The sequence below is a fragment of the Microtus pennsylvanicus genome, chromosome 1 (genome assembly GCF_037038515.1).
Source record: "Microtus pennsylvanicus isolate mMicPen1 chromosome 1, mMicPen1.hap1, whole genome shotgun sequence".
In the NCBI taxonomy this organism is placed as follows: domain Eukaryota; kingdom Metazoa; phylum Chordata; class Mammalia; order Rodentia; family Cricetidae; genus Microtus; species Microtus pennsylvanicus.
Window position 1 is genome coordinate 109,334,618 of NC_134579.1, and position 27,061 is coordinate 109,361,678.

Below are 27,061 nucleotides of genomic sequence, written 5' to 3' on the forward strand. Positions count from 1 at the left end.
CTCTTACTCTGGGGGACTATCACAGAGCGCACAAAGCTGGTTAGGTGATCAGGAACAGAGATTAATTTCTTACAGCTCTGGAGGCTGAGAGGCCCAAGGTTTACGGACTATAATATCTTGCAGGCAGCATGGTGGCTGGCAGAGGACAGATGGAAGAAGGCTGAAGGAATGGTTTCCTACCAGGAAACCCCTGTGGTTGCTAACCCATCTCCTGAGGGCAGAGCGCTTCTGACTTCATCACCTCTTAAGAGACCCAGGTCTCAACACCATTGAATTAAGAATCAAGTTTCTATTATGGGATATTTGTGAGCATACTCAAGCCCGAGCAGGACTCTTACCACAATAACATAAAAAGGTAAAAATTTAAGATGAATACAAGACAATGAAAAAACTTATGAAGGTTAGATGCTTTCTCTAACCTAAAAGACCATCACTGGTCCTGTTTCAGGCTCGATTGGATCTGGGGCTTAAGAACAGACAGAAAGACTCAGTGCCTTTCTGGACTGTTCAGCATTTGTTGTCAACTTGACACAAATTAAAGTCCTGGGGAAGAGGTTAGGGATAGGGTTAGGGTTAGGGTTAGGGTTAGGGTTAGGGTTAGGGTTAGGGTTAGGGTTAGGGTTAGGGTTAGGCTTAGGGGGAATCTCCTCTGAGGATCTGCCCACACCAGATTGGCCTATGACCATGTCTATGAGGAATTGTCTGGATCCATGACTGATGTGGGAGGGCCCAGCCCACCATGGGCAGCACCATCCCAAGGCAGCTGGTCCAAGGCTGTATAAGGAAAGAGGCTGAGCAAGAGCCAGACAGCGAGCTATTAAGCAGTGCTCCTCCATGGTTTCTGCTCCCAAGTTATTTTTTTTAATTGATTTTATTGAGCTCCACATTTTTCTCTGCTCCCCTCCTTTTCCCTACCCTCCCCTTCAACCCTCTCTCCCATTGTCCCCATGCTCCCAATTTACTCAAGAAATCTTGTCTTTTTCCATTTCCCATGTAGATTGGGTCCATGTATATCTCTCTTAGGGTCCTCATTGTTGTCTAGGTTCTCTGGGATTGTGAATTGTGGGCTGGTTTTCTTTGTTTTATGTTTAAACACCACTTATGAGTGAGTACATATGATAATTGTCTTTCTGAGGCTGTGTTACTTCACTCAATATGATGTTTTCTAGCTCCATCCATTTGCCTGCAAATTTCAAGATGTTATTTTTTCTGCTGTGTAGTACTCCATTGTGTAAATGTACCACATTTTCCTTATCCATTCTTCGGTCCGAGGGGCATTTAGGTTGGTTCCAGGTTCTGGCTATTACAAACAATGCTGCTATGAACATAGCTGAGCACATGTCCTTGTGACATGATTGAGCATCATTTGTGTATATACCCAAAAGTGGTATTGTTGGGTCTGAGGAAGGCTGTTTCCTAATTTTCTGAGAAATTGCCATACTGATATCTAAAGGGGTTTCCCACCAGCAATGCAGAAGTGTTCCCTTTACCCTACATCCTCTCCAGCATAAGTTGTCGTCAGTGTTTTTGATCTTGGCCATTCTTACAGGTATAAGATGGAATCTCAGAGTTGTTTTGATTTGCATTTCTCTGACGACTAAGAATGTTGAGCATTTTCTTAAGTGTCTTTCAGCCATTTAGATTCCTCTGTTGAGAGTTCTGTTTAGATCTGTACTCCATTTTTTTGTTTTTTTTTGTTTGGATTATTTGTTCTTTTTATGACCTATTTCTTGAGTTATTTGTATATTTTGGAGATCAGCCCTGTGTCTCATGTGGGGTTAGTGAAGATCTTTACCCATTCTATAGGCTGTTGCTTTATCTTGTTGACTGTGTACTTTGCTTTACAGAAGCTTTTCAGTTTCAGGAGGTCCCATTCATTAATTGTTTCTTTCAGTGTCTGTGCTACTGTGCTCCCAAGTTCTTGCTTGAGTTCCTGGCCCGACTTCCCTTAGTCATGGACTATAACCTGAAAGCTTCATCTAAAACACACCTTTTCTTCCTCGAGCATTTGGTTATAATGCTTTACCAAAGGAATAGAAAAGCTAACTAGAACATTCTTCCATCACAGAAACTCACTTTATGCTTGCTTTTTCTTTGTGGTGAAGTAGCTGAGATCCTCAAACCCTCACAAAGCTTAGGGGGTTGGGTTGAAAGAGAAAAGTGGTGGAAAGAAGGCTCCCTCCTTACTTGTAGCTTCTGGGGACATCCCAGAGCTTCATCTTTGGCAGTGTTTCTCAGCCTATGGGTCTCAACCCCTTTGGTGGTATAACAGTCCTTTCACAGGGGTTGCCTAAGACACATGTGTTCATTGTGATTCATAAAAGTAACAAAAATTACAGTTATGAAGTGGCATCAAAATAATTTATGGTCGGGAGTTACCACAACATGAGGAACTGGATTAAAGGGTTACAGTATTAGGAAGGTTGAGAACCACTGCTCTATTGGACTGCACCTCACCTTCAAGAGAGAAAAGGCATGTTCATCTTCATTGGGCATAAGGCTGTTGCCAAAAGTGTGGAAAACCACCACCACCCACCGTCTTTGTGAAGGTTACTGTGTGTGGAGTATCCAGGGTAGTTAACTCAGGCATCACCAGGGTCCTTCAACAGCACACTTAGCCACTTGCCTCCCTGGGAGAATGACTGCTGCGGGCCATCACCCCATAATTGACTGGTATGTGCTACTTTTTGACTGGAGGTTGGTGTGGTCCAAACCTGGGAGTGATTTTTATAACACTCTATGCCCCATTTCTACGTCTTTCTTCTTTCCTGTCTCTTTTATTCTTTTTGAAACTCAAAGTGCCTTTGAAAACATGCAAACGGGAATGGCTCCTATTGAAACGGGAGACATCAAAATAGCCCCACAAAGAAAAGGCCACAGGATGAAAATGACCCTCCAAGACACTAAAGTGTGTCAAAAGGCATCTGGACTGTGAGAAGGTCCTCAGCCTAATAACGGGATTGCAAAGCCAAACGTCAGCCACAAAGCCAGGGTCGCTTTAATATATATTAATGACAGAATTTTGTATCACGGGCACTGGGTGGACAGATCATTTAGTAAGTATATTGATAAAAAACAAATGAGAAAATAAAGCTTCATCTACAGTGAAATAAACTCTAGGAGGACCCACAGATTGATTTCCCTAAGTGGCAGCCTTTTTAATACACAATTAAACTTGAGCCAACATCATAATAGAGAAACAAGTAGAGGATGTGAAGGTTTTTAAAGACAAAACAAGATTAAAGATAGGAAAATAAAGAAAGGTAAGACAACCCTCTTTAGGCATAGTGTTAATGTCAGTAAATGTGGAGATGGGCAGAATGTTGTTGCATAGATGCAATGCTTTGAGTGAGAAATGTCCCCCACAGGCTCAGCTGTGTGGACACTTGTTTCTCCTGTAGGTGGCACTGTTTGGGGACTGGAACCTTTAGGAGTTGGAACCTTCCTGGAGGAAGTATGTCACTGGTCTGGGTGGGCTTTAGAGTTTATAGCCTTGCCCCACTTCTTGTTTGCCTTTGCTTTCTGTATGTGGTTGAGATGTGATCTGTCAACTCTCTTTGCTGACAGCCATATCTCTCTCACCATTTTGGATTCTCCATCTGGAACCATAAGCCAAAATATACTCTTTTATCCATGAGTCACTTTTGGATGTGGTCTTTGATCACAGAAATAAAATGTAACTAGTACAACTATCCAAAGTACATCCAAAATGAATCTGCGAACCTGTGGGGCTGGAGGGATACTTCAGTCGCTAAAATGCTGAGAAGAGAGGACCTGAGTTGAACCCCAGGACACAAGTAAAATATAAAAATAAGCCTGGTGTGGTGGCACAAGTTTTCAGTCGTCACCCCTCGGAAGATAGCAACAGTTGAATCCCTGTGACTCATTGGCCAATCAACGTGGTCAAATTTCTGGATTTCAGGCCAATAGTGAGGCTGTTTCAAAACAAAGGCAGACGACGCTTGAGGAACACCTGCCTCCAGTGCACACACAAGTTCAGTCACACACAAACATGGATACACACAATTGTGCAAAAGCATCCTCACACATGTGTACCCCCTCTTTGTGCATAATTGACCCATATGTCCCTCTGATATGGCAGTCCTTTTGTCTACTGTTGGTTCTGTATTCGGGTTTCCTTTCTCTTGCTGTGATAAGACATTCTGACCAAAGGCAACTGAGTGGAAGAAAGGTTTATTTGGCTTACTCCTCTCCTGCTCCCTTAGACATGGTTTGTCTGTGTAGCCCTGGCTGTCTTGGAACCCACTCTGTAGACCAGACTGGCCTTGAACTCACAGAGACCTGCCTGCCTCTGCCTCCCGAGTGCTGGGACTAAAGGCACGCACCACCACTCGCTGGTTTGGTTTACTCTTATGTCAGTGTCCATCAGTGAGGGAAGTCAGTGGCAGGAAGTCAAAGCAAGAACTCGAATCACAGGCCTGCTTGCTATTCCGCACATTACTCCAGTCAAGGGACTTACTTCACTATATGGCAGGGACCATAGAGGAACTCTACCTTCTGATTTCTCCCAGGCTAGCTTTCTTATACAGGCCAGGACAACCTGCCTAAGGGATGGTGCCACTTACAGTGGGCTGGGCCCTATTGTATCAATGAACAACCAAGACAATTCCCACAGACAAGTCTAATATGAGCAGTCTGTCCATTGATGCAGTCTTCTCTGTGCTTCTTGGCTAGACCAAATTGATAGTTAAAGTTAGACTAGGAGACCCTAAAACAAATACTCGGGAAGTGCATGTGTAGAATACATGAAACACTTGCCAGAATCCAGGACTAGAAACCACCCATTTCTCCATCTAGGTAGCCACTGAGTGGGCTTGGTTCTAATTTCTCAAAACCAAGTTAGCACACACAACATGATTATTACTCTGTCAAATCCAGATGTCCACACATCTTACTCTCCCAGAATATGCATAGCAAAGGAGAGGAAAGATATGGACAGAAATCTGCTGGGAAAGAAGTGTTTCTCACAGTCCCATTCATTCTGATTTCATTATTTACAACATCATGATATTTGTTCCATGAAAATACTTAATTAAAAGCTGTAGCTCCAGCCAGGCGGTGGTGCACGTCTTTAATCATAGCAGTGGCAGAGGCAGGCAGATCTCTGTGAGTTCAAGGCCTGCCTAATCTACAAGAGCTAGTTCCAGGACAGGCTCCAAAGCTACAGAGAAAAACCTGTTTCAAAAAATCACACACACACAAAAGCTATAGCCCTCCCACAGACATCCTAGAACATGTGTGTTTGCTGGCTGGCATCCTGCTTTTGGTATGGAAAGTTTTCTTCAACTAATGTATGTTTAAGCAATTCCCTTCAAAAATTGATCATCTCGAGAGAAACAGAAACCAGCCTGCAATTGTAGTAGGTGTGTGGTGAAAATAGAGGTTTGAGGCTCTTCACCAACAATAAAATTACGACTTATTCCAAACCCTGAATATCAAGCGAATCTTGGTCCCCTATGCACTGCAATGATCTGAGATCTGGGAGGTGGCCCAAGTTATAAAACCCTGGTGCTGGCATTGTCACCCAAGAGCTGCTTCTCTGTAAATATCTGTCCCGTTTTCTATGTGGAGATTATTGACTTGTCTAAATTTGGAACTCCAGAGGCAGATTTAAACTTCAGGCCTGTGTCTAATATCTGAGGCTGGAGTGCAAGCCACTGTCTTACTTGCTTTTGTTTTGTTGCGAGTGGTCAGAGCTGGTTAGTAATCATTTCAAGATGAGCTAGGAAGAAAGTGAGAATTGATTCCTAGAGGCATTCTGCGTTTCAGATCCGATCTGCCTCGGGTCCTTCTGCTCTGGTCACATAAGGATTGTGAATAGCTGAGAGAAACTACTAGGGTTTGGCAATCCCAGGCTCCAGAGTTTCCCAGGCCTGGGGACCACACTGGCAGAGCCAGAGACTCCCAGCTCCAGGCTTTGAGAGCCAGTGGCCCACTGCTCTGGGCTTTAGAGCCAGAGGCTCATGGCTCTCTATCTGCAGCTTGGGGACTTGTTGCTCTGGACATTGATAACCAGGCATTGTCAGCTGTTGAAGCTCCAGCCTCCAGTAACATCAGCACCAGTGCAGGTGTTTAGACCTCTGTAGCCACAGCTACTGAAGAGAAACCTTGGTGGTGTAATGCTCCAATCCCTAGTGGCCAGCATCAAAGCCCTTAGGCCTACAGGGAGGGGGAACCTTTGGCCCCTAGGGCTTGGCAACATAGGTACCCCTCCAGTGACTGTAGTGTTTTGTGTTTGTTACATCTGCCTTCAGCCTTGTTGAAATAGGAGCGGCGGGGCTGCGTCCCTGGCACCCGGCCGCCCCCATGGCTAGCTTTACCCGAAATAATTACACAGAAACTGTATTCTTTTAAACACTGCTTGGCCCTTTAGCTCTAGCCCTTACTGGCTAATTCTGATATCCCGATCAACCCATCTCTAATAATCTGTGGGCACTAGTCTTACTGGGAAGATTCTAGCCTACGTCCATCCTGGGTCGGAGCTTCATCGCGTGCGTCTGCCTGGGAGCGGGGCATGGCGTCTCTCTGCTCTAGAGAGCAGAGCTGTCTAGTCTCTGAGCTCACTTCCTCTTCCTCCCAGCATTCTGTTCTGTTTACTCCACCCACCTATGTTCTAAGCTATGAGCCAAGCAGTTTGTTTATTACTTAACCAATGAAATCAACAGATTGATATATGACACTCCCACATCACAGCCTTGACTGTCCTGTCTCACCTGCTCTCCACTTCCGTCCTTTACTGTCCTTTATGTACATGATCCCTTTCTGTTCCGTCCTTTCTGGACCTAGAGAAGCTGGTTTGCAGGGAGTGTTGAGGATGCTTGTAAATCTATAAGCAGCCTATTCACCTATAAGAGCAAGGGAGGTCAAGATCGTGATGGAGAAATCTACAGAGACATTGAACCAAGCTCATGGACAATCATGAACTCTAGACCCACAGCCGTAGAGCTTCCATGAGACTGAACTAGGCCCTCCATATGTGGGAGACAGTGTAAAGCTTGAACTATCTGAGGGGCCCCTGGCAGTAGGACTAGGATCTATCCCTGGCGCATGAGCTTCTTGGAGCCCATTCTCTATGGTTGGATGCCATGCTCAACCTTCATGCTGGGGAAGGGCCTTGGTCCAGCCCCAACTTAATGTACCAGATTTTGTTGACTTGCTATGGAGTAGATGGGGTATGGGCTGGAGGGAGGTGGAGCGGGCAGGAGGAGGGGTGCGTTGGAGAACTGTGGTTGGAATGTAAAATAAAGAAAAAATAAAAATAAATAAGAAAGATGTAGCGAGGAGCTGGGAAATGGCTCCATGGGTAGAACCCTTGTTGTGTAACCACAGGGTCCTCTGTTTACATCCTTAGCACTCACACCAAAAGCTGGGCATGGCCTTATGGACCCATGTGTCCCTAGCACTGGGCAGGGACAGGAAGATTGCTGGGGCTTGTCAGCCTTCCTGCTTAGATAAAAACCAGTAAGAGAACCTGTCTCCAGGGAATAAAACAGAGAGTGAATAGAGAAGGTGCTGTGGGACTATGGTCTTTACCCTGTCACTTGTATTTTAAGTAAACACTGATTGGCCAATAGCCAGGTAGGAAGTATAGGTGGGGCAACAAGGCAGGAAGTAGAGGCGGGGTAAGGAGAACAGGAGAATTCTGGGAAGAGGAAAGGTCAGTCTGTAGTCGTCACCCAGACACAGAGGAAGCGAGATGTGACTGCCTTGCCAAAAAAGGTACCAAGCCACATGGCTAACACAGAGAAGACTTATAGGCTAATATAAGTTATAAGAGTTAATGAAAAGCCTGAGCTAATAGGCCAATCAGTTTACAGTTAATGTAGTGCTTCTTTTGGACTGAATAATTGTGGGACCAGACAGGATAGAAACCTCTGTCAACAGGAAGGGCACCTGGCTTTCTCTTCTGGCCTCCACATGCATACATACTCTCACACACCTGCATTTGCATGTGTGCCCACATACATATACCATGCACCTTGCACACCAAACTTAAAACTTAGTGGTGGAACATTTGAACAGTGTGGTAACCATGTTGGTTATGCTCAGTTGCCTGGGAGAGACTCAAGGAGGGATTGCTGTTTTTAGTTCAGGGTTTTGGAGGGTTCTGTCTCTCACAATAGGGAAGGCATGGTGGAACATCTCATGTCATGGTGGACAGGACGGGAACAGAACAAGACTTAGCCCTTATACACACATCTGTGACCCACTTCCTCTAAATCCCTGCCTCCTTCACCACAGTAAGGCCTTTCTATTATTGATATGTCAATGTGTTAATCTATCAATCAAGTCCTCATGATCTGATCACACCCTCAAGCCCATAAACTTTCAATCAAGGCTCCAAACATGAGCCCCTTGGGGCTTCTTCACTTTCAAGCAATAGCAAATAGCCTTCTGAACTGCTGGATGGTAGTTTCTATAGCGACCAGGGAAATTTGTTTGTTTGTTTTTTCCTATTCCTGTCACCAAATAGAGAGCAAGTCAAATGAGATGCAGCCTTGAACCTGTCTGCATGTTTCCCTCTGCCCACCATAGATTCTTGACAGGAATGTAAGCAATAAACTAAGGACAGTCTCTATAGTACCTCCACTCCCAGTCCTCAGTAACAACCTACAGGAGATATCAGCATCACACCTGTGTGTAGACATGCACACATACACATCTCTGTGTCTGGCTCTCACTCGTTCTAGAATGGTTGGGATATGGTTTCCTCTCTGTGCATTCCCAGTGCTGTGGAAAACACTTGGAAGCCATATAGGTCTCAGGAGGTGTCTGTTGTATGGCTCACTGGGTGACCAAGCAGAAGAATCACAGCTTGGTTCCTGGCCCTGCTCACACACGCCACTGTCCTCTCGAGACAGTGTATTCTGTTGGGAGAGGGGAGTCAGCTCTCCTCAGCATCTACATTGTGGCGTTGACAACCTTCTCCATCCATCTCTGTCACGTCTCCCCTGAGCGAAGGCCAGAGGAGAAGCAGACCTTTGACCATCTTGTCTGCCTTGAGTTGTGAGGAGAAAAGCTGGGCCCGGGAGCTGTAAGGCTGTAGGAAGCTCTAAGCGCTGGTGCAGCCTGAACAAGTCAGTGATCAGTATACTGGCAAAGGAAGCCGCTTGGCATATGCTGGGACTGCAGAGGCTCTGACACCCAAGAGACATCAGGGGTCTTCCAAGCAGGCAGCTGGCCTGGGAGGGAACTTCATACCACAAAGGCCCAGCTGTAGTGCTCTGTGCCTGGGCTTTCCCTTCATTTGGTATTCCTTTCCTGGGTTGGTCGGCAGCCAGGCAGCTCTCTGCATCAGGCTTGTTTAGTTACCTTTGGAGCTGATAAAGAAACCTGAACGATCTGTGGTCACAGCAGCATGCCTCATTCACAGCCACCACATACAGATGCCCAAGGTGCATGGGGCTTAACTTACAGAGGCCCCATTTATACTATACTACCTTTGACCAGAACCTCCCTGGATGGTGAGTGTTCCAGTTGATGCCCGTGTGGCCAATCTGGGGTTTGTCCTGATTATATAGAATTATAGATAGTGCATGAATAAAGAGGTACGTAGGAGAATGGTCACTAAAATGTTACTAGGGAGGGGGTCGTCATGGACATTCAGTTTTCTTACTTCTCATTGCACTCATTAACTGTAACTGACTCATTCATTCACCCATCTGGCATATACACACACAACACATACACACGCACACATGCACACACACACGCACACACACATTGTATATATATTATATATATACATATATATATGCACACACTTGTACACACATACATACACACACTATATACACACACATATACATCGACACACTGATGGACTAATGGAGTCTCAGAAGTGACTGCTAGCATTAAGCTGATTCTTTCAGCATGATTTGTGCACCAGGACCAGCTGGCAGAATTCTGGGAAGATGGCACAGTAGCTGAAATAATGGGAAGATGGTCACAGCAAAGGTTTAGTGGCAGCCTGAACTTGGAAGGTCAATAAAACTGCCCTGTGAATAAGGGCGTGGGTGGGCTCCAGCCTGGGATGTCTCCTTGGATTTTACAGCACGGGCTCTACCTTTAATGGCCTCTTTGGGTTAGTTAATCCACGCTTTACCCACAAGTCATGGAGTATGGGACTTAGCTAGTGAGAAGCTATATCTTTCTGGAAGCTACACCCTCTTCAGAAGCTACAATCCTTTTCTGACCACACCTTCTCCTGATGACACACCTGCCTCTTTTCTTGGCTCCATCCCCCTCAGGCATGGGGTCTTTCCTTCCTGGCGAATAAATCCTTCTTGGCCTTTGGCTTTTTCCTTTTTAACCTCTAACAGGTAGCAACTGTCTGACAGCCAGGTGCTGCAGAGCGTTTCTGGATGCCCCCCCCCCATTGCTGTGAAGAGACACCATGACCAACAGCAACTCAAATAAAGAAAAAACATTCAATTGGCGTGGCTTATATTTCCAGAGGTTTAGTCCATTATCATCATAGTGCAACGTGGTGCTGGGGAAGGAGGTGAAAGTGGAGAAGCTACATCTTAATCCGTAGGCAACAGGAAGTGAACTCAGACACTAGATACGGCTTGAACACGTATGAGACCTCAAAGTTTACCTCCGCAGTGACACACTTCTTCCAACAAGGGCATGCCTACTCCAACAAAGCCACACCTCCTTATAGTGCCACTCCCTATGAGCTTATGGGGGCCAATTACATTCAAACTACCATATAACCTTCACTCTTGCTGAGATTGGAACACATAGATCCTGCAGCGGGCTTTGGGCTCCATCTCAGCATGCACCAACGTGCCGTATGGTAACGGAACATCGCTCTACTGCGGGGGCATCCTGGGGATGTTCCAGGGGGCTCTTAGGAACGAGAGAATAGCCATTACTACTCAACATATTTATTTTTCATCTGAACACTTTTGATTTTTGCCTGTGATGTGTTGTGTGTAGCACACAGTATTTCAATAGTGCAAGTGCCAGCTTCGTAAACACATATGCCGACGTCAACACAGCACATTCAAATATGTCTCCTGCTGGAGAACATGCTAGTGTTGATCACTCTGGTCCCGCTCTCCCGTCTGTGTCTGTCTTAGCTGCGTGCATAAATTGGCATAGCCCTTGTATTAGTTAGGTTTTCTGCTTCTGTAATAAGGCACCATGACTAAAAGCAACTTATGGAAGAAAGACTATACTGGCTATGGTTCCAGTGGGGGGAATCTTCGTGATGGTGAGGATGGCGTGGCAGCCAGAGCAGGAAGCTGACAGATCAGAATTTCAATCACACAGAAAGCAGAGATCAAACGGGAAGACCATATGTTCTCAAAACCTACCTCCAGTGAAATATTTCCTCCAACAAGGCTTTACCTTCTAAATGGTTTTGCTAACCTTAAACAGTGTCAATTACATGAGCCTGTTGGGGAGATTTCTCATTCAAACCACCACAATCTCCAAGTCGAGATGGAAGAGGTGTAGTAAAGACTTTATCCCTGTGGTCTAAGGTCTGGCTCTATGCCTCTCCAAGGGAACATGGGAACATGGGGGCGTGACTCTCACAGGATGGATAGTGATGCCTGGGAAGGCTCATGCCTGTTGACCAGTGTAGTCGATCACTCAGCCATTAGAAGTAGACTGATTACCAATGAAGTACCTGGCTACCACCCCTCAGAAAATGGAGCTTATTTTATTCTTGGCCACTATTAATGAGAGAAAACAAGGGACATAAAACATTTCCAGAAATTCAACAGGGTATCTACTGGTCTTTGAACTGAGGAGTGTGTTCTCCCACATTGATCAGGAGGCCTGTACAGCATCCCTCCCTGTGTTTGGTGTCCAGCTATAAGCAGTGTCCGTGCTGTCTGCAGACAGGAGAGCCTCATGCAGCTCTGGGTGCTGGGTGCTGGTGGTTAGCAGAACTCGGTGCCCTGGGAGATGAGGCTCTGGAAAGGTTTTTATCCCTTGGATCACTGGAAAGGTTGCTTCTGGCAAGCCTCTCTTAAACAGGAGGCAGCCTGGAGGCCCATTTCTTCCTCCCATTGTCAGATTCCAGAGAATCCTAGAGCAGATTGTGGATTACAGGTTGTGTTCATCCCTGCTTGGCAAAGTATTAGTTGCTAGTTCCAGAACATTCCTCTGGACACATGTACTGTACTTGTAAGCCACCCAAGGTTTTCCTCTCAATGCTCTGAACTCTGTGTGCACTAAACTTGTGCCAGAGTCTCACCCTGCCCCCCAGGCCTCTTTGTCTCAATTTTCTCCTTCCATTTCTTCTCTTTTCCTCCTCCATCACACATATATGCACTCACAAATTTTAAATAAATCTCACAAGGAACAAAAATACTCAAATTTCTCCTTTTGAGCCCAATTTACTTCCTTTTCATCCCCCTTCTAACTTCCATTCTTTTTGTATTTCTTTTATTGAGCACGCAGGTGCTTTTTTTTGTTGTTGTTGTTGTTGTTTATCATTGAGACAGGGTTTCTCTGTGTGGCTTTGGTTCCTGTCCTGGAACTAGCTCTTGTAGACCAGGCTGGCCTCGAACTCACAGAGATCCGTCTGCCTCTGCCTCCCAAATGCTGGGATTAAAGGTGTATGGCAGCACTGCCCAGCTGTACACAGGTACTTTTAATAATCCACGTGTCAAACCATTCATAAATGTGCCTGCATTGAGTGCCCGCTGGTGGCTTTTCAGGTGGGGCTTTTCTGCAGTAGTGACTCTGTGTGCAGTGGTGCAGGGGGATTTAGCTTTGCCTGTGGTCTCTAGGACGCAGGACACATTTAACTGAGGTGGAAATCCTAGCTCTCCTTGGGCAACACTGCAGGCAGGTTCAGTAGCCAGGTGGGAACTGGCTTCCCAGAAGCCTTTGCACCTGTAACGGCATGTGGCCAAGATGGTAGATGCTTTCAGTAGACTGTGAGTGCACCTGAGTTTGCACTGTCCCTTTGCCCTGCCCTGTTCTTTGCCACTTGCCTTTTTCCCAATGGCTGGGGTGCTCATGACAGAGGTGCTGCAAACCATGGGCTGGAAACGGCAGGACCAGGATCTGCTTTGATCCTTGAATATCGGAGTGGATCAGAGGCACCTACCACCAAGAAGGCCAGCTGTGAATTTCTCAGCTATGGTAGAGAAATGCAGTGCCTTCTTTCAAAGCAAGCCTATTTTAGGGGTAGATGACAGCCCCTCAGTCAGCCTTATGGCAGATGAGCTAATCACCTCTGGTCCAGTTCAGAAAGGCACTTGGTGAGAGAGTGGTGGCTATTTCACAGTCTAAAGAACAGCCTGGGAGAGCTAGATTTAGAGATATTTGCATAAGTTAATCTCAGGTGAATTTGTATATGCGAATGACAGGGGCCATTTGTACATGCAAGTGCTGGAAGATAATTTGCACATATTAATTCAGGGCTCATTTGCATATGTTAATGCCTGAGGCTTGTTGCATATGGTATGTCAAGGAACACCTGCATATGTTAATATTAGGGAACAGTTTGCATATGTTACTACTAGAGGACTGTTTGCATGTCTTGACCTCAATGGAATGGATTGCTTGCAGATGTTGAGGCTAAATGATAATTTGCATATGATAATGAAAGTCTTATTTGCATATGTTAATGTCATAGACTAGAGAGGAAGAAGCAAGGTGGCAAGGAAAGAGAGAAATAGGAGGTTTATCAGGGCCCAGTGCTTGGTCAATTCCTAGAAGAGGGCTTTTGGGTAGGTTGACTTGGGTCAACTGTCAACCTTTTTTATAAGGTGGTGGACAGATACCCTGAATGCAGAGTCTAGGATCATGCCCAACATTGACAGAGGACAGAGGCTGGGATGTGGAGGGGCAAATGGAGGTAAAAACATAACCACTATGCCCCTCGGTTTGGTGTCCAGGCTGCCAGCTAGTCCTGGCTCTATCAGTTAAGTTCCTGAGTCCTGTGTTTGAGGCAGTGTGGGTATACATGTGCATATGCTATATACATGATACTTATACATCATACATATGCACCTGTCTAGACTTTACAGCTTATTCTATTATATTTTAAAAGCATGCCATCCTCTAAGCCCAAGCAGGTTTGTCTGTATCAGCCTTCACTGGCCTGGGCATACTCTGGGGAAAATTATGGCTTTCTCGTTCTCAACTGTGGTGGATGTGTTATTAGATGTAAATCTACGGTAAAGTGTCTTCAGAAATCAAGTGCTGTGTTTATCGCTGGTAATGAGGCTGTCAGGGTAACCTGTATTTATGGAACCACAAGTGGGTTATAAACTTCCATTAATGACTATAACGAACCCGCTTGTCATAAACAAAGAAGGAACTAACGTTTGGTTCAGACCCAGTGATGCTAATCTCCACGGGTTCTAAGAACTGCCTGCTATGAGCTTCCACACGCTGCTACTTGTAACTCTGGAAGGAGTGTTTTAGAATGATTAACGAAGGCGCGCCATGTTCTACAAATACTACGGACCTATCTCCAAGGAGCAGGTGGCCAAGCTTGCATATATTTGTACGTGATTCTCACACACAGCACGGGCCTCCATTATGCAAACAAACATCTCTTTCCCACTCTGTGTCAAGTCACCGGCTGTGTGTGTGTGTGTGTGGTTTCTCAGCAAAGTCCTTCTGTTTGTGAGAGAGGCAAATCCAGTGTTCTGCTATAAACCTTAGAAAGAATTTCTTCTTCAAAACCACTGTAGCTATAGAAAACTTGAGATCATTCATGGATTAAATAAATAACCCTGTACATTTGAAAGACCACTCACTGAGAAACATCATCCAAATTCTAAATGGCCTACTTAGGAATAAAATCTAAGCAAAATATGAGCCCATTATACGTCAGCAAAGGCCTAGGTACCAATACCTTCCACGTAATAAAAAGATTGCCAAAGAGAGGCTGATGACCTATTTATTTAAAGCAAATTTGATTCAATAAAATTCCAGTGCGCAGTAATTGGGGCAGCCTCTGTAATCCATACTAACATATCTCGAAAGAATAGCTGTCCACTGCAAATGAAGTTTTACACCCGTAGACCTCTGTGTGTGCAACACTTCACAGGTACATCTGGAGACCACACCCTGACCTCGACTATTTTCAATTATTTCACCTTGCTTTTGAAATAGGGTCTCACAGTACCCAGGGCTCACCGATTTGGCCAGACTGGCTGACAAGCAAGCCCCAGTGATCTTCCCATCTCCGCTTCCCCAACACTGGGATTCCAAGTGCTTTCCTCTGTGCCGAGCTTCTATGTAAACGCTACGGATCAAACTCATGCTTGCCCAGCAAGTACGTTCTGCATTGAGCCATCTCCTCAGCCCCTTCCCCAGCATGCCCGAATGCCTGTAATGTAGTTGAGTTTGCGCAAAGCAGAAGTCAGAACTTATTTAGCCAGAGAGTATCCTGAGTACAGAGACTTGTACATGAAACCTCACCTTTTTGAATGGATGCATCCAAAGCAGCTGCTAGTATAGTCATTTAAAATGCAAAGCATGGACTGGGGGTGTCACCTGGTGATAGAGTGCTCGTCAAGCGTGCATAAGGCCCTGGGTCCCATCCTGACTCCAGAGAAAACAAAACCCCCACAAAGCACATTCGTATCCCCCATGGAAGCAATGCTATCCATGACAATCTGTTTCTAAAACTCCTCATGTTAACTCCCTGAGCTGACCATAAGTCGTCCGTTTCTCCTGTTGTAGACTAACTGTGAGTACTGAAGTTGTCCCTATTATATTATTAGGATTAAAGGAGCTGGAAAGGGCCAGATGGGGGTGTTCAAATTTAACCTCTAGGTGGAACTGTTTATTGACTAAAAAAAAAAAATAAGGGGGCATCTCAGATCTCACCTACATGGATGGATGAGAAAAATTTCCCACAGGAAGCATCTGGCTGTAGCCTTTATAGGGAAGGAAATGATTTCCATAGACCATATGGGGATCTGGGAAGTATAGTCTTTCAGTAGGGAATGCCCTGTCCCAAAGACCACCTACTGGTTCAACATGTCATTAGGCAGATTCAGAGGGCTTTCCCTGTAGTCACGTGTGCTGCTCAGCTTTATGTCTCGAAAAGCACACAAACTATAGTAACCAGGGGGGGGGGGCATGGACCATATCCAGAGGAAGCCAGGTACAACTTCCTAGAATCCTCGCCCTGTGAAGCCACACAGCACAACTCTAGCTCCCCCAAACAAACGGTTGTGCAATGTTGTATGCAGTGCTGAACACTGAGAGGAGTGTACCTCAGTCCTGGCAGGCTGCCATTATTCCTGGCCCTTCTAGACCCAGGTGCTGAATGTGAATCGTGTTGTCTGTGTAGTATCAACCCAGAGTCCCACTGTTCTCAGCTGAGGAATGGTGGGAATTCTCCCAGGATCCTATTCCCAGTGCCACTGAAATCTTTCTGACAGCCTTCCAGGAGCATGGCGACTTCAGGTCCTCTCCTGCAGAGTGTGTGTAAAATTGTCTCCAATAGAAGTAGAAATACTTAAGGAAAGGCATGTCTCTGTCTTCTATGCCCCATTCCTTGGGACTTCCGAGGTACAGACAGGAACTGGGGGGCTCCTCTTCTGATCACGTGGGTGTAAGGCTGAGCATGTGACAGACTGCGGCCAGTCTCCCCAGGAGACTAGAAGCGTCCAAGCCTCCCTCGGTGCTTCAGCTTCTAAGCCCTTTTCATTCTCCCCAAGGATTCGGAAAGGGAAGTCACAGTAGGAAACACGCTTTCTTCAAATCTACAAGGCAGTTTGTAAATCAAACTGTGAAAATTACTGTGTTGTCCTTTTGCCTCTTCTCATCGCATGTAGACTTTTTTCTTTTGAAATTTCTTAGAAAGAAACAAGGGCCTGCATGCAAAGAGGACCTCCGTTATCCAGCTTCAGTGCAAGGGCAGGGGTGTTTGTTCTTTGCAGAAAAGCCTGTGGGACCATGTGGCCCCTTCTATGATGGAGGAAGGAAAGAGGGAAGATGATAAATGGGGTCTCAGATGGAAGATGAACTGCCTTGTTGAGTGTGTCCTTGGCTAACTCACGAGTAGATATTGGGTAGCACGATGCAAGCCAACCAACTCTGTGTGAGTAGCAGAGAAAATGAATATATTCCCTTTTATCAGCTCTAATGGCAGGAGTTCACAGTGATACAGGGAAAGCCAAGAGTGTTGCCATTCCTGCTGCTCAAGGCCTGTTCCTCTACTCTGGAGCCATGAAAGAGATACAATTTTCCATGGTGACTGACCTAGTAGGGTATTTGAGGATGAAATGTTATAGAACTATAACATTTAAAATAGCATCTGGTTAGTGGTAAGTGATCCAGAGTACAGAGGATTATGAGGAACGTGGTGGTGATGATGAACCAGATGGCAGTTGTGGTGATGATGATAAAGATGGATGTAGTGATGATGGTGATGAAGGTAGGAGGTGTGTTGGTAATGGAGATATTGTAGAGTTGTTGATGTTGAGGGGTTCATGGTGGTGATGATGAAGAAGATGGGGATTGTGGTGATGATGATGAGGCTGTGGCGATGATCAAGATGGACATTGTGGTAATGGTGATGAAGAGAGAGGTTGCGGTGGTGATGATAAAGATTAGGAATGTAATGATGATAATGATGAAAGCATAAGGTAGTGATGATGGAGTGAGGTTTGTCATGAGAATCATGATGATGGGATGGTGGTGATGATGAAGAAGAAAAGATGATAATGATGATGTCCAGGATTTTTGGTGATATTGATGGAGGTTGAGGTGATGATGGTGATGGTGGTGATGGAGGTCATAGCGGTGATGATGAAGATGGGGCTTGCAGCTCTGATGATGATGATGATGGAGGGTGTGGCTATGGCAACAAAGATGATAAGACTGTCAGGAAGGAGCAGAAACATAGAGGTTGGCTAGTCCTGTTCAGCCCAGCACCTCTATGTGCAGGGGCCTATGAACATCCCCTCACCTGTCTGAGCCTCAGTGCTTCTCTGTGGAACTCAGACACTGTTGGAAAAATCAGGTGTAGTGCTTGGTATTCATATGGTCTACTGCTCAGGACCCTCCCCCTGCAGGTGCTCCCCTATGAATGTTACCTCTCTATATTTGGCTTACTTCCAGTTCTCATTTGGTTTTCTCGCCATAAACGATTCCAGGTAGGTTTTAGTGCTGTTGTTTTGTGTGTTGTCTTTTAATTAATAGAGACATTCCATTGCTATATGCAACAGCTGTTCGCTGAAGGCCAGCATACTTTCCTAGCTCCTTCTGTAAAAGTAGGGATGACTGAGGGCTGGGGTGGGGGTGGGGGACTAGGACAGATAGATAGGAAGATGGCTACAAATTTGTGCTTAAACCCCATGAGCTCATACATGCAAAGCTACAATGTACTATGTCCCTGGTACCACTGCTGACCTGGACCTGGGGTGTCTCAGGACTGTCTCAAACATGTACTTCCTGTCTCCAACAGGGCCAAGGTTAAGAAAGGAGTGAGCATCATTGGGGTGAGAGCCAGCAGCCCTGCCATCTGGGATGTCAAGCAGAGCTCGGAGTATACTGGAAAGTATGCACCAGCTGTCCTCATCTGTCAGAAGAAATCTGCTGGCGCAGAGAAGAGGTGAGTCCCACCTGGCATGTGCTATGCTCGGAGTCTCTGCCATGGTGGCTTCCTATTGCTCCGAAGTTGGCTAGCTGACTCCATTGCGATTTGTATGTGGTGGGTGCAATCTGTCATTACTGTCTCCAGGTAAAATAGGTGGAGTCTTCCAGATGGGGACCATGGGGGTCCTGTTCATAGTGGACCCACATAGGGCCATAGAAACTTTACCATGTGCCAGGGCCTCTCCATGTGGTGGCATCTAACAGTAATTGAAGTTGACACTTCTTTCAGTTCCTATCAGAGGTGTCAGGATCGTGAGGTTGTCTCTTACCACGTGAGTATTTTCACGTGTGTTAAACACGGGAGCATTCCCTCTTTTGCAGGCAGGGTGTATGCAGCCACCTTTCCGGGGCCGATGTCAACGTAATGCATATGATTGTATTTGTGCACAGGCACTTTCTGATGGAACAGTGAGCCACCTGCTGTGGAATTACAGGCAATCGTGAATCACTCTAGGGAGAAATTAAAACCCGGATCTGCCTCTGATAGCCACCAAATTAGAAACCGGCAATTCGCAGCTGGGCAAAGAACGGCTTGGCGACTTAGGACTTCTTGATTTATTCCTCTCTCCCGGAACCTCATTTGTGGCTTCAGAGAATTCCTAGTCTAGTCACATACATTTTCTTTGTCACTTTTAGGTTTCTTCTGGATCTTTGTATTACTGAAAAACTGAGCCAAAAAAAAAAAATTCAAAGGATGAATCTAGGCAGGTATTACATTGTTCCTGGAGCGCAGTTTAAAATGTCAAAACTCAGTATTTGGAAAATACATTTATTTCCCAAGATATGAAGGTGTCTTCTACCCGTTCATTATCAAAAACACTTGAAACCAAGTCAGGGATACTTTGTCTTGAGTCTCGCCCTGTGCTCCGCTACCTGATGTTAATTGGGGGAATCTGGGTCACCTACAGCAGCTCCTGTCTGTGCTCCTCCTTTTTTATGACTGGTAAAAAAAATTGAGAGGAAAAGAGGAAGTTGCTGTTTGAGCTCTGCCCTGTAATAGGAATGGGTCACACAAAGAGACTTGTTGGTCTTACATATGATCTTGGCCCAGTGTGCCCATGAGAGAAATCCAGTTTGCCAAGGGAGCACCATCCTCATGTAAAGTGACTTCGTGTCATGTAGCCAACCGACATCATGAGACTAGACAGGCAGATGCCTGTAATGATGGAGAGCAGTGGACAGAGGGATTGGTGGGTGTGGAAGCTGGGATGGATGAATGGATAGATGGTATTGTGGTTTGAATGTGAACTGTCCCCTATAGGCTCGCTCATTTGTTTGAACAATGAGTCACAGCTCCTGGTCTGTTTGGGAGGTGGTGAGAACTTCTCAAGGAAGTAGATCACTGGGGTGGGCCTTGAGGTTTTGTTTCCTGTCTGTTCTCCACTTCCTGATTGCAGATGCAATGTGACCACCTGCCTCACGCTCTTGTTTGTTTATTTGTTTTTCTCAAGACAGGGTTTCTTTGTGTAGCACTGGCTGGCTGTCCTAGAACTCACTCTGTAGACCAGACTGGCCTCAGAGTCAGAGATCTGCCTCCCTCTGCCTCCCAAATTCTGGACTTAAAGGTATTCATCACCATGCCCAGTCCACCTCACACTCTTGCCTTTTCTACTCTGATGGACCATTTCCCTACATAAGTTATGAGTCAAAAGAAACCCTTCGTCCCTTAATGTAGGCAGAGTTTTCCCGTCCTGAGAACTGTTTCCAAATTACCACACAGAGGCTTATATTAATTGTAAATGTTTGGTCGCTAGCTCAGGCTTATTACTAGCTAACTCTTACACTTAAATTAACCCATATGTCTTATTTATGCTCTGCCACATGGTGGTACCTTTGTTAGCATAACACATTCATCTACTGTTCCTTCTGCATCTGGCTGGCCACTCCTCTGACTCCTTCCTTCTTCATTCCAGTATCATCAGTTTGATTGTCTTGCCTAACATTATCCTGCCTTGTTATAGGCTGATCAGCTTCTTCATTAACCAATAAGAGTAATTGTATTCACAGTGTACAGAAGGATTATTCCACAGCAGCTAAAGCTGCTCCTTATGAGGTATTTGGCCACAACAAGAAGAAAAGTAAATGATACCTATTTAGATGAATAAATTATGGATGGAAGGGTGAAGGATGGATAGATGGATGAATAGATGATAGATAGATAGATAGATAGATAGATAGATAGATAGATAGATAGATAGATGAATGGACAGATGAATGGATAAATGAGTGAAATCATGGATGGACAATGGATGATGGATGGAATTGATGGCTAGATGCTTTGCTAAATAAATGTTTTTAATCCTCTGCCACAGGAAGAGAGACAAGTGGGGGAAAGGGTCCTAGCTAATGTACTTTCATTTTCTTTCATGCCGTTGTTCACTATCTACCATACTCGTTGATAGTAGCAGTAATGTTGCCCATGGATACAATGGGATTTGGACCACCATAAGTTTTTATTTTATTATCTTTATGCTTTGTATTTTCTCATTACAAGTGGCCAAGTTCATCTTGGGCACAGAAGGGAAGAGCAGAGCACTCTGAGGGCGGCCCCTTACCTCATCCTACAATTCCTGCGGTTCTGACTCTGACAGCCCAGGTCTTCTAGTACATTGCATCTCCAAGTCATTTCTAAGTGCTCTAATGTATTGAACAGTCAGATGTTGTCCTGTGCCTCTATCAATGTCTTCTTTAAGAAGCAAGACTCTGGACATATTACCCAGGTGTTTCCTTCTGAAGAATATAGCGTCATGATGCCACCAATTTGGAGAGCTTTTCTTGTTCAATGCCTGGTTCGTATTTAGGGGACAGATAATGGAAATGCAGACATGCGTGAGCCTGTGTATGAAGCACCTTATGTAAGTGTGAGGGCACAGTATATTAAGCATGTATCTATCAATGCTAGTGTTGTGCTTCTGCAACCTGATAATGTGTACCTTTTGTAGAATGACAACACACACACACACACACACACACACACACACACACAGTGTGGGTTCCTGATATGACAGGTCTGCCGACTGAACTTCATGAAGAAGTCTAGATCAGAATCTCCTTTGGTGTCAGAATCATGTCTCATTTGCAGCTATGTCCCTAGCGTCTGAGCAGTGCTTGGTATGCAGGAGGATGGCTATAATTGCTCGATAAATTCTAATAAAGTCTGGAATGAGACTGTCTCTGTTAACATATGCATTAGGATACAAGTCTAAATGCATACTTATGAAGTGATCGCTTGTTTATGAGTTCAAAGAAGTCCACTCAAGGAAAACATAGAAGCATATTTATCTGAATAGATGCTGTCCCAGAAAAACTCCAAAGAAGATTGATACCTGGGATTCCTGCAGACAGAGTTTGGGAGCTGGAAAAGACTGAATATAAATTAATTTCTACCGTGAGTCATTTGATCCGAGGTTCCCCCACTACCATCCTGTGTCTGTTTTCAACTTAGCAAAATATACAAGATGAAAATAGATATTTTTATCAAGTACCACATGTTTATTAACATCTTCAATAGTTATCCCTTTTCATTTTATACTTCTGTCTTCATATAATGGAATCAAGGGAACCTTGGGCCATTATTTCAGATGGCGTTGAAGCGAGGCGAGGTCTTTTTTTTTTTTCTTGAGGATAATTGGAAAATGTTTCATTGAGTTGACGCTTAGATAATGTTGGTGGGTTTGGCTTGAGGGGCTGTTTTGCTTTATAAATTCTTTCTTCTCTCTGGCCGATGCTCTGCTGTCTCAGAACTCGGAGCTCAGCTGTTGGAAACTCAGGAGAGGCAGTCTTCATTAGCTGGAGAGTCATAGATTGTGTGTTGCCGATAATCTTACTCGGATCAGGAAGCTGCCTTAATGAAGTGAAGTCGCTGTGACAGGTGCAATTTCATGGGTAAGGAGCCACTTTCGTATCAGCGACGAGCTCAGCGGGAGTTAGTGAGGATCTCTTATCGCCCTCAAGTTCATCTTCCTTGTTTGAAGAAGTTTGTTTGCTGAGAGCCTCATCTCAATGCCGTTATCTCGGCGATCAGATCTGCTTTGATTTGCCTGCACAGATCCTAAAGCCACAGCAGAATAACTAATTGCTCTCTGCTCCCAGATCCCATTCTGCAGTTTCAGAGTCTCGCTGCCCATGGCCCTGACTTAGGTAAATATGTACAAAGCCTAATGTGTAAAATTCTCTCCTGGATGGGGGTTTCCCAGAGGCTCCGATGGCGAATCTGCAAATGATGTTCTTGGCACACAGAGTTAAGTTTGAATAAACTTGAACAGATACCCACCTGCATACATCTGAGTTCCCTAGCATGGCTGCAGCCTGGAAAGGTGTTTATCTCAGAGAGAGAGAGAGAAGGAGGGGAGGGAGGGAGAGAGGGGAAGAGAGAGAGAGAGAGAGAGAGAGAGAGAGAGAGAGAGAGAGAGAGAGAGAGAAGAGAGAAGAGAGAAGAGAGAAGAGAGAGAGAAGGGAGAGAGAGAAATGCTGTATATTGGCTCTCTCTCTGGCTCATGCTCAGTTAGCTTTTTTGTCTAAGGAGACTGTGTGTCTTTAAAGCCTTGGTTTCTTGACAACATTTTATAGACTGGCAGGCATGCATCACAAGAAATTAGTCTTTCTCATAATGATCCTCTATATAGTCCATGCAATGGTGATTTTCCACTTACTGTAGGTAATGTGTTTCATTTTAAAACAGATACATTTTAAGTAATAGAATGAGCTGCAAAAAGAGGTAATTGATATTTAACTGTATTTTAGCTATAGATGGCTGTATTTGAATTCATGAAGCTACACTAAAGTCATGCCCGACAGAAACATATCAAACTGTATTTCTTAAGATTAATGTTCTCATTTTCTGTGATAAACGCTATGACCAAAAGCAACTTGGGGAAGAAAAGATTCATTTGACTTACACTTCTCAGGTCACGGTCCGTCATTGAGGGAAGCCAGGGCAGGACCTCAATCAGGAACCTGAAACAGAAACCAAACCATGGAGGAGGATAGGATGCTAGCTGGCTTATCTCTGCCTCATGTGCACCTAGCTATCACATACAGCTCAGAATCCACTTGCCTAGGGAATGGTGTCACCCACAGTGGCACCGACATCCACCATCAATTGATATAGTCTGTCCCAAGCATGCCACCAGCCAATATGACTAATATAATTCTTCACGTGAGGGTCCCTCTACCCTGGGTGACTCTATGTTTGTGTCAAGTTGGCAATAGATGGCTTGACTAAGATAGACATTCATTTCTTAGTCACGTGACAGAAGCAATGAAGAAGGCCTGCCAGGACAGATGGTGCAGTTCCTGGTCCCGTTGGATTCCCAGGTACCTACTCTGCTCCACACCCTGTTAGCTCCTGGCTTGTATTTTCATGGATCAAGATAGCTGCAGGAGTGCCAAACACTGTGTCAGCAAAGCAGGTCAAATAAGTGACAGGACAGGATCTTCTTAGCCGTCACAACCCTTTTTTTATTTTAAGTGACCTTTCTGGAAACTTCTGCTAACCTCCATCCCTTGTCAGAACAGAACGACATGGCTATGCCAGGCAGCGGAGAAAATTCAGGCACTAGTTATGTCGGACCATGTGCCAGTTCAGAGTCAGTGTTCCGCCTGACACTGCGAACAAGAGCAACATGGGCGCCATGGAGACCAGCACACGTCTCAGTAATTTACAAAGAAGTAACATAGTGGGGATTGCAGGGAATGACTAGATGAAAGGACCATGCTTGCCTCTCGTTCATCATCCCTTGTCACATTCCCATGGAAACCTACATCAGCATCAGCTCGAAACTCAGGGAATGCTCTTGAAAGTACAGCCTGGAGAAGACAAGAGTTAGCCAATCTCAGTTGTACCTTTAAAAAAATGGAACAGAACGTTTGTATAGGTGAGAACATGAAACGTCTCAGGGGCATGTACACATGCAAACAGAGTTATAATGGTCAGAAAGAAATAAGGTCAGACCCCCAACAAATAAGATTTCCTCACATGAAACAGCTCAGAGCCTGTCAGGGTGCTCAGATTGAATCTGAGCACCACGTCACAAAGACAAGTCAAGCCTGTAGGAAGAAGAAACTTCTGGGGGTCAGGAGGGTGTTAAAAGATAAATCACCACTTACTAGAGTCACTTGTATAGGAAGCAACCCCATTGCAGGGAAAGAAAGAGTACCAGGAGATAGGAACTTTAAGAACTGGAATGAGAAATATTAAAAATAAGAAAGCAAAATTGCTGGAAATCAATCACACATTAGTATAAAAAAAAGAAAAGAAGAATGACAACCATATTATGATGTGGTGGATACAGAGTGACGATTAGGGTCAACACTCCTCTATTAAACTGATGCCCAGAACAGAAAACCAGCACCCACATGAAATGCGTGTGTATTCAGGTTTCTAGAGCCAGGCACTATGCTAACCAAAAGCTAGAAATCACACAGTAACCCAAAACCCAAAGGTGAGATAAATAGAATGTACTACATCCAGAAGGTAAAGTAGTTATTCAGTAGAGAAAAGCCAGGATCAGGATGTGATACTGTCAGTTAGGTCTTGGAAACACTGCTACATGAGTTGAGTGACTATAAAAGATGCCTAGGAGAAGAATATTCTACAGTTTGGGTATTAGAGATGACCCTGGAGCTCTGTGAATACAATATAAAAAATCTTTGAATGTGAATTTTAAAATGCTGGCATTTGTGGAGCTCAAGGCCCCAGCGATGAAGCTACTACATTTATTCTGCTCAATGTACCTGGTACCAAACTTCCCTCTAAGTTCATATCTTCTACCTATAGATCGGTGACGCTCTCCGTCCCCACCAGAGAAGTTTGTTTGTGCAGAGGAAGGTGCTTAATGGAGAAACTGACAACTGGTCAAAGTGAAGAGAATATGTGTCCATGGAATGCTCACCCACAATTGGTACCATCTCTTCACCCCAAAGCTCAGGACCTTCATGGAAGAGGAGGACTATGATCTAAGAGCCAAAAGTCAGGGAGGACCAGAGAGAAACTGACCTTTAGATGTGACCAAAGCTACTCTCATGAACTCGCAGTGGCTGTGGCTGTCTTCACACAACTGAGCCAGTCAACATTCCTGTGTGTTGTGGGAAAGGGATCATGACTCCCCCATCCCCTGCTGAGGAGCTATTTGGTCTTGATGGCTGATAGGGTGCAGGGAGAGTCAGTTTACTTTAAAGGGTTTGAGTCCTCATAAGTTGACCATGCTCTAATAGATGATCCCACACCCAGGAGTATATAAGCAGTACAGATTGGACTTGATGGGAGAGAAAGAGGGGGCGAGGGACATATGAAGTATTCGAGTAAGGTAATATAATATAGTAATATAGAGATTAGTTCCCACGTTGTCACGTGAGCATGCCTTAAAGCAGAGTGCAGACCTTATACTCAGATCCTTTAAGCTAGATCATTTCTCTTTACTCTGAGTTGGAATTCTCCGGCATGAACACTGAAGCCCTTCAATCATGTACAAAGTCTGTGTTGAGGATGCATGGTGCCATCTCTACCTACTCAGAGCCCACCAGGAGCTTTCCCAGTCAATGTATTTGTAGTAAATCCTGCTTTAGGAACCTAGCACATCACAGTCGTTTCCCATGCTCCTGAATGGCATGAGCCCTGTGCGTATCGGCAGAGCAGATATGGAAACAATAGAAGAGTTTTCCTGGGATGAGGGTGAGGGTGATCTCTCATACATTGCTGGAGATGTATGCATGGGGATACTGTTGCAGAAGCCTGTGACTCAAAGTCACACAGCCTGCAGTGGTAGCACTGGACCGTTTCGGTTGTAGATGTAGGTGGGATACATGGGGGCCATGGTCACAAGAGTGTCCTTTGAAAATAGCAGAAAGTTAAAGCTAAAGATTAATGACATGTTCATCAAAGAACAGTTGAGTTAAGAAGTGTGTCTATTGTCAGTGGTGAGAGGTGGCCCCATCCTGTTCAACACCAGGAAATATCTGAATGTAAGATTTTAAGGCGGAGAAATCTTGAATAATGGCATTATCTTAGTTTGTTTTATTTTTATGTATATAAAATATATATATATACATATACATGCATACACACACACACACACACACACACACACACACACACACACACACACAAAACATCAGGTCCAAAAGCAACCTGAGGAGAAGAGACTTATTTCAGTATATAGTCCACTAACCAGGGAAGCCAAGGCAGGAACTCAAGGCAGGAACCAGAAGCATGAGCTGATTCAGAAGCCATGGACCAGTGTTGCACACTGGCTTGCTCCTCATGGCTTGCTCAACCTGCTTTCTTATATCACTTAGGACCACCAGCCCAGGCTGGGCTACCCCACATCACTTGTCAACCAAGAAAATGCCCCCAATCTGATGGAGACATTTTCTCAATTGAAAGTCTGACTCAACTTTATATAAAGCTAGCCAGCACAGTCATATAAAACATCACCTCTTTGCT

The 27,061-nt window shown here is 44.9% G+C and overlaps 1 protein-coding gene across 1 annotated transcript in view; it reads left to right on the forward strand.

Moving 5' to 3' along the window:
- Positions 1-27,061, forward strand: part of Tmem132d (transmembrane protein 132D) — a 617,151-nt gene that overhangs the window by 269,443 nt on the left and 320,647 nt on the right. The window contains exon 3 of the mRNA XM_075978060.1: positions 18,428-18,574. Within this exon, the coding sequence (XP_075834175.1) occupies positions 18,428-18,574 (147 nt within the window). The remainder of the gene's footprint in view (positions 1-18,427; positions 18,575-27,061) is intronic.